The sequence below is a fragment of the Pempheris klunzingeri genome, chromosome 8, assembly GCF_042242105.1.
Source record: "Pempheris klunzingeri isolate RE-2024b chromosome 8, fPemKlu1.hap1, whole genome shotgun sequence".
NCBI lineage: Eukaryota > Metazoa > Chordata > Actinopteri > Acropomatiformes > Pempheridae > Pempheris > Pempheris klunzingeri.
The window spans coordinates 17,921,184-17,929,646 of NC_092019.1; the positions used below are offsets into that span (position 1 = coordinate 17,921,184).

At 39.4% G+C, this 8,463-nt stretch overlaps 1 protein-coding gene across 1 annotated transcript; it reads right to left on the reverse strand.

Annotated features, from left to right (window-relative positions):
• Positions 1 to 39: 39 nt before the first annotated feature.
• LOC139205304 (CD27 antigen-like) lies at positions 40 to 5,669 on the reverse strand. Its single transcript, XM_070835472.1, has 6 exons — positions 5,543 to 5,669; positions 5,332 to 5,457; positions 2,450 to 2,602; positions 866 to 934; positions 675 to 767; positions 40 to 502 (listed from the first exon to the last, which is right to left on the reverse strand). Exons 1-6 carry the CDS (start codon positions 5,583 to 5,585, stop codon positions 390 to 392), a joined length of 597 nt encoding a protein of 198 aa, XP_070691573.1. The 5' UTR covers positions 5,586 to 5,669; the 3' UTR covers positions 40 to 389.
• Between the last annotated feature and the right edge of the window lie 2,794 nt (positions 5,670 to 8,463).

The following is an 8,463-nucleotide window of genomic DNA, read 5'->3' on the forward strand; positions in this document are numbered from 1 at the left end:
TATGAATGTAAAGATGTGAAATATCTTTAACTTTTGCGTACCATAGTAGATACCACCCTTTAGCAAGATACTATTACTGCTACTACTACACAATTTCTAACTCATGCATAACCATCAGGCTGTATCAGTCAGGCTGTATTTTGTATTTTTCTTTCAGATCATTCATCATTTGCCTTAACGTCACAGATGTCATATAGTCATGTTTCCTCTCTGGAAACGGCATCAGTCTTGAAGCAACGTTTTTCTTTGGCTTCATTCGCCAACATTGATCAAGTGACATTTGCCTCATAAATGTCAAAGTAACAAGAGATGTTTTGCATCTGCTATGTGTCACTAAATATCCACCTCACAGATTCTTGCTGATCCAAGTTCAGGCTTGAGTCTTTGACTCATACATCAATAGGTTGGTCACATTTCCCACACACCTCCTGGACAGGTGTGGATACGTCTTCGTCCTCACAGCATTGTGGTACTGGTGCAGGTTTTTCAGCAAAAGAGTAATCTGAGCAACAAGAGAATAGAAGGTTTTTGTAGCAATTGCATTGAAATTTACAGTAGTAATCACTATAGATAATAAACTATTATAAAATGATAAAAACAGTGGACTCCTTGTATATTTCTATATTGCCGCTATTATCTGTTTCATAATAATAATCTACAATCTATATGCTCACATTTGATCCAGCGCAGAAAGGGCTTGGTTTTTGTCACAACAAATGCAATTCCTGCACAAAGGAGGGCAATTATCACCAGGATCGACACTGTATCTGTAAGAATGTGTAACAGAGATTAACGCCCACTGGAGAAAGAGTTCATTTAGTTCCTTGTTTTTATTTGCACAGGCAGAACAATCATCTTACTTTACCTTTGATATGTTTAGGAGTTTCTGAAGGTGTGCTACCACCCAGAGTCTTTGTGGTTTCAGGTGTCAGGGCTGAGAGGGAAGGGATAAAAAAAAAAAGTTATCATGTATAACTCATTCCGAAATGTTGTACAGTACGTTGCTATGGTTACAGTATTTTCCGAACTGCCACGTGTTGCCATGGTTGCAGTTTTTTTTCAAGCAATGATAAGCGGGGGCCTAATTATGAATGCTGAGTCCCTTAAAAGAACAAAGACCACCTTTTTATGCAGCCGCTGAGCGCCGAATCATGGAACAGATGGACCAAAATATTGTGTTGTGCAAATATGACCATGGAAGAGATCAATTGAACAGTCTGTATTTGCGTAGTGCCCCTGACAGCTGAATCTTTTGTCCTTTAATTGATTTTTTTGGCCGCCTTTGGGCAGAAAAAGAACACAAACATAATGCTGATGTATCACCTCAAGCGTTAGCGTACAACTGCCTATTTACACATCCAGCAGACAGGGCAACATTAGCATTCATTTGGAATCGTCGTTCATGCTCCCTTTAACTCTGTTTTGGTCTTCACCAACTCCTGGGGGAGATATCTGCTTCTTCAGCTGTTAAATGCCCCATCATGCTCACAGTTGCTAACTTTGTCTGCAGGAGTATAGCGCTGGGCAGTTAACATACAGTGGGTTTATCAGAACTTTTTTTGTGTTGCTAAAAACAGCTGCCTGTTGCTGCTGCTTGAAAAAAAGGTTGATGAGAATAGAACGAGTGAACCAAAACAATAATGTTACAGGCCTGAATGCCAAAACAATGAACTGAAAGATGCGGAAATGCTCTGAGGAGCTGGGTAATTGAGTCGTGTTATAATTCTCCTCTTTCACATCACATCAAGAACTAATTTCATCTACTGTTGGTTTAAATATATAATATATATATATATATATATATATATATATATATATATATATATATATATTCAGCTGATAATAAAGTGCTGAGAGCAATCTTGTGTCCAGTTTCCACAAGATACAGATGTTGTTTGCACAATGTATTGATCTTGTTCCCACCTGTTCGATGTCTTATTCTCCCAAAATAAAACATCAAGTTTTTTTGAATTTCTGAGTGTCAGTGTTTTTAATCTAAATGATAAACCTGAATGTATGTAGTTCCACTAAGACTACAGTTGTTACCACCCCTCAGGCAATAGCAGCAGTCATAAGCAGAACAAGCTTTGTGTCAATTACTGGATGTATAGTTTCTTTCATTTACATCACACACACATCACATCAAAACTAACCAAATCCAGGATTTAAAGAGTAACAACAGGCTCAATTGGGTCCAACATCAGTTAGGGAAACAGCGTATGGCATTATGATTACGTCTACAGCAACCTTTCATCCTGGTGTTAAGTTTGTTTCCCAGTGTTTGCCATATTAGATGTATTATATGCTGACTTTCAGGTGTCCGATGTCCACACCCACCCAAAACAAAAAACTCAGCTTGTGTAAACACTGCACAATGTGCTATGGTTGCTGCTATTTCGACAGCTATGTGGGAAATTTGGCTGAATGTGCAGAAACAGGAGTATCCTACCTGTAGTGTATGGAAGGAGTGTGGGTTTACTGGTGGTGGTGGATGGTATTGGCACACACTCTTGGCAGGGTTGGGCTTTGCATCTATAGCCAGCTACACATCTGCACACAGCATTATGAGTGGCGTTACAGTGCGACTTGTACTCCATGTTTGCTAAGGAAAAACAAAAGACAAAAGTTGGCATTAATACATTTTGTTGAAGTGTAACCATAATTCAGAGTATGTTAGTTTGTGTGACCAACACGTGTTATGAAAAAGGTTGTCTTTGAAACATGACATGAATCAGAAAATGAGAAATGACTCAAGCTTGACATGACAGGTAAAGATTCTGGTTTTAAGTCATAAGAAGGTTATATTATCACTTTTGATAACTATTCTTTACAGACAACTGTTATGTCTCAGTGAAAGCAGTATTTCAGTTTGATGAAACATTTTCTTTCTTACTGAGCGCTTCAACACGCACACTTGATCGAGACCTCATGGATCAACAAAGTGACTTCCTGTATGAGCCCCATAGTCATCACAAAACATTTCTTCTAAGAACCAGCCCAACATAGTTTATAAATCTGACTGAAATATGCACATAACATACTATATCTATTAACTATACTATAATATTTTTACATTACATTATAGTAAACTTTATTATTCTATTATACTGAACTATCATTAATATGGTTGTTATTAGAACTCTCACTATCTTTATTATTATTATTATTATTATTATTATTATCATTATTGTCATATTATACTATATTATTATTACTATACTAGTAGGTATGGCTGATAGTAGTATCCCACTGTACTTTTTTTATCTTGCACATTATACCCATTCCATATTGTCATACTGCACTACATTTTCACATTTGCACTATTCTTCAAATCTGCTGCTACTTACATATGACTGCACTGTTATAAATTGTCACTTTGTTACATGAGATAATGGTGCACATCTAGCTTAGGCACATAAGAGTGGGTGCACTATTACTTGTGTAAATTTGTGTATTCATGTGTGCATTTCTTCTTTTTTTCTATTGCAATTTCAATTTCTGGATTCATATATCCTGTCTTGGCTGTTGCAACACCTGAATTCCCCCCATGGGGATCAATAAAGGATTATCTTATCTTAAATACAACAATGACAAGTTCAGACATGTTCAGTAGGTTTGTTAGGTGGGATTACATTATTGGTACTTTATTATCTTCAGTACTCTCTTGCCTTGGCTTTACCCCAATGCTACCCCAACAACATGTCTCCACAAGCACCATTCAGATTTAATATTTAGAGCAGATAATGAGTAAGTAAGAGAGCAGTGATGCAGGAGGTTTTACAGCTGGAAGGGATTCTTGCTTAGTGGTTCTTTAGCAGATTTGAGGAGGTGGGTTTGACTGGGACACTACCCCACTCACTACTTCACTTTGCTGTCCCATGATGGTGCATTATAGAACAATGAAGATAAAACTTTATTCTAAGATAGTGCTGGAGGAAAATTGTAAACATCCTGATGAAGACTAAATTATAGTGAAATAAATACCAAAACTGTTGTATTGCAAGAGCTGGTGTGAAATTTTTTACGTGGGCTGAATCATTTCCACCTAAATCAGTTTCCATAGCCGTTAATTGGTATAAAGCCCCTGCATGTGTAGGATTAGATGTTTTTGACGTTTTTAACACCCACTGCCATCCCCCTAAATTCTACAAATGAGAGCTTTAAAGAGTTTTTTTTTTTTTTTCAAATAAAGACAGCTGTCAAAGACGTCTGCGTGTAATGTCAGATTTTTGTTTACAGCTGCACTGTAACCTTAGATGGAAATATGTGTTTTTTTCAAACTCTACTTTAATGTTCATGTACCCAAACTGCAGACTGAGAATCACTATTGTGTTTTCTCTTTTCTGTTTTCCACAGTGACATTTAAAAATAAGCATAATAGGCAGCTGTTGCTCACCTGTAGCAGGGCAGAGACCTGAACAATAGCATAGGACATGACATTTGTGTCTGCTGCTCTTTCCGATGTTTACCACTTCTTTGTGTTTTTCTTTTTTCCACTGATATGATGATGGTCTACTTTTTAAACCTCTTCCTGTCTTTACCACTGTAGGTGGGCTGCGCTGCTGGTGCTGGTCTCATTTACGATATAAACATGAACCTCTGCTGCAGAATCGCACCCATAACCTCCTGATCTGGTTCACGGAGGGTCTCTCATACCCCCCCATCCCCTCCTCCTTTCAATCTCTCTCTGACTGAATCCCACCATGACACACAGAATGGGAAATCCCCTTCAATATGTGACCTTAGACTGTTACGGGTACACTTCTCTGAAATAATGATCAACAGACAGAGTTGAGTAACAACCAACAGCCTGCTGTAACTGGACAAAGTGGTTTGTGTGAGTGATGACTCACTCATGGATCATCCGCAAAAGAATCACAGACATATCACGCACACATGAAAACAAACAGGGAACCACAGTGTTTCACGCCATGACATCTACTGCTCTGTGTGTCTGCTGAATTTAAAAATAAAGATTGCCAGCATTACTCTTCAACCTGCATATCTGATATTGGTACAGTCTGACAATCTAATGTGACAAATTAGTGATGTGACATCAAACATTTATTTTCTGTATCCTGGCTTATGATTCAAGAATTATTGGAGAGAAAGGTGAAAGTGGGTTCAAATCTCCTGTAAGAGCTAGAATTCACCCTCTTAAAGCTTCCTTTGAATATCTGTAAACAGTGGCTATAGAATAATATAAACAACAATAATACCAATGCAGTTTCTGTTGCAGGTCTAAAAATAGGATTTTCACACAGTTCAGGTCTCACACACTTAGCACCCTCCCTCCCCTAAGACAAAAGTTGTGACTTTGAAATTACTTACTTCTATTGCAATTTTCACAATGATTGCAGCTCATCTGCACATTGTAGGTGTCAGTGTAGCGTTCACCCTTGCAAAGGTCACACTCAATTGTGCACGACTCATCTGGACGCCGAACCATACGTTTACCTGGAACACGCACAACAAGTTCACAGTTAAAACCTGCTCACATTAAAACTATGAACTCTACCAAGGCGAAAATAAGCCATTGTACCTGGCGGGCACATGTTACAGCACAACCTGGGGTGGTCCACCATAGGCCAGGTATATTGTGTCCTATTGCACTGAATGGACAGCACAGGAGAGGGGAAAGAGAGGCTGCACAGGAAGGTGAAAGCAAAGTAACAGAGTAGCTGCATCTGGGAAGAGGAAAAGAAGAGGAAGGAGAGGAGGAGGATAAATAGGATGAGCAGAGCAAGAGGAGGTGGAGGAAAACAATGGTTTATTTGATCAGATATATTCACATACTTACACTGAGTGAAACAGCTAAGTCACACAATAAACTGTATACACACATCTCAGATTAGAAAAACAGAGCATACAATAGTAAGGACAGATCAAATCAGTCTTGTACTGATACAAATGCTGTACAAAGTTTACATCCTACCGTGACTGAAATTACAGCAACACTAATGAATAAATCTACAATTCAACATGACAGCACACTGCTATCAAAGGTTTGACTGTCAGATACAGGTGAAAATGTCTTACTTTACTTACTGCGGACAAGAAGGTGAGACAAGATGTAACCTGGGACCCTTTGAGTGTGAGACTGAACAGGGGACCAGAAGTGGAGCAGGGGATTATTCATAAAATGTCACAGATGAGTCATTATGAAAACCTCACACTTCACCGGTGTCTTTGAAACCTCTCTGCCCCGCTCGCTCATCCTGTCTCTGTCTCTGCTGCGACCCCCTGGCTCTGTGCCCTCCTCCAGCCTCCACTCTTTTTCCACAGGCCATCTCTCTCGTTTCGTTCAAAATCAACCTTTTGGCTGCAAAAACAACTTAATGCTTTCTCTCTTACATTTCTCGCAGTCTCTCCCTCCTTCTCCCCTGCCCAGACGAGGATGACAAGCCCATTTCAGTAGAATATGACATACCACTCATTTAACTCCAGGCCATCTTGATGCTCTTACAGAAAGCTGTTGAAGAGATAAACGTTATTCCAAGAAATGACACTATGTTAATGAGCTGCTCTGCGACTGTATGACACATGAGAGTGAGCAATAAAAAGAGATTACTATTAACGATACCGACTGCAAAGATAAAACCGAAATTCCAAAGTAAAATGTGACATTAACCTTGAATGTTAAAATTCAGATATCAAGATATAAAATGTATTGTGTGAATGACCAGATATGCCTGCCTCCAGATTACATGATTTAAATTGTTATATGCAAATTTGAGATAGTTAGAGAGAGAGATATTACAGATACCTACTGTACTACTTTCTCTGTGTGGCTAACATAATTACCTGTCTGGTCCACTGTGGCTTAAATTGTCCAGATGACATTTAAACACTATAATAAATGAAGAAAAACTTAATAGGTGGACATGGGGCAACTTTTTCTTTTTATTATTGGTTAACTCTTGATAACCAGCTAATTTTTTATGTGTGAGGATCCTTCGCAAAACCACACCAGATCTTGTGGTTTCTTTTTCTGGGCTGCAGGTCTTTCTTGTATTCCAGCAACATCCTCATCTTAAAGTGACACTGAGTGGCAGCTTTTCTTCTGCTTATACAACGTTCAGCTGCCGTGTGCTCCTCTCAGCACCCCTGTCACAGAAACTAGGCCACCACACGTGACCTCCTGTAAAGTGTGAAACGGGGCCTGAGGCTGACGAAGCAGCATCAGGGAGGGGCTGCCACCGAGGCCCTGTGTGGCCTGTGTCGCCACTCAGACAGAGTACGGAGATGACTGGAAGAAAGATGACTGAGCATCAAAATCACTCTGAACTGACTTAGAGCAAACCTGGTCATGCTTATCTTATGGTTTCAGTATTATGCTGCTTGACTGTAAGGACTGGTATGTTCGATTAGAACTTCAGAGGAATCTTTGCCAGAAACGTGTCAACGTTGCTATGATGAGAGAAACAGGGAAACCAAAAAGGCTATTTTTTACTTGGCTTGAAAGAGACTCTACAAGCGGTCTCACAGCTGGCCTCACGGGCTGCAGTGGGAGTGTTTGCACATGCATGGAAAGGAAGACCTACTTTAAGTGTCTGTATCCCACGTGGACGTGTGAGTGTTTGACAGTTTGAGAGCCTGACACACAGACACAGAGAGAGAGAGAGAGAGAAGGAGGAAGAGTGAGGAGATGAAGACACGTTTTTTTTTTCCTCACTGAAAAGGAAGGATGTGGTTTTTCTGAGGAAGCACTAGTCTTGCTCTGCTGACTGAGCTCTTTCATGCACCGTACCAGCAATGTCACGAGAGGACACACTCTGCTGGCCTATTTGAATAAAGTACCAGCCTATTTTCTCCTTAATTATAGTGCCCCTAATTACAGTCCATCATGCTCTACTTGCTTCATTCTCTGCACTCTATATACAGGAATGTACATAAAATAAAAGTGAATTTTCACTATGAGCCCAAAACACTTTATTTCACCCTCTTAATAGCATACCTTTAAGATTTAAGAAAAAGCAATTTCTTAGAATTCATTAGTTATAATTTGACTAATTTAGGCCTGAGTAGTATGTTTGCTAATGGGCGTATGGAAGAATTTCAACGGGGAAATAAAAGGTTTGAAATTACGTTTTAATAGTAAATTCCCACAATCTCCTGAAAAATGGCATTAGGATGAAGTAATAAAAAAAAATCAGGAGTTGCTTCAGGTCATCTTGCAGATTCATGAGAAATTTATGTGCTTCCTCCTTGTAATTTGTTTGCGTGTGTTAACCCTTCTTTGAACGAGTTTCACAGCTGTTTAATAGTTTAATTAATTTGAATGTATGTGGTTTGGCGGAAGGACTGTGTAGAGTAATGGATGTATGGCCTGCCATTCATCAGCTGCAGGTATTAAACTGTGTGTGTGTGTGTGTGTGTGTGTGTGTGTGTATTGCCAAACTGTGCCTGACTATTCCTTGAAATGGGCTCGTGACGCTGCAGCTATTTCCCGGTAGAGTCCGC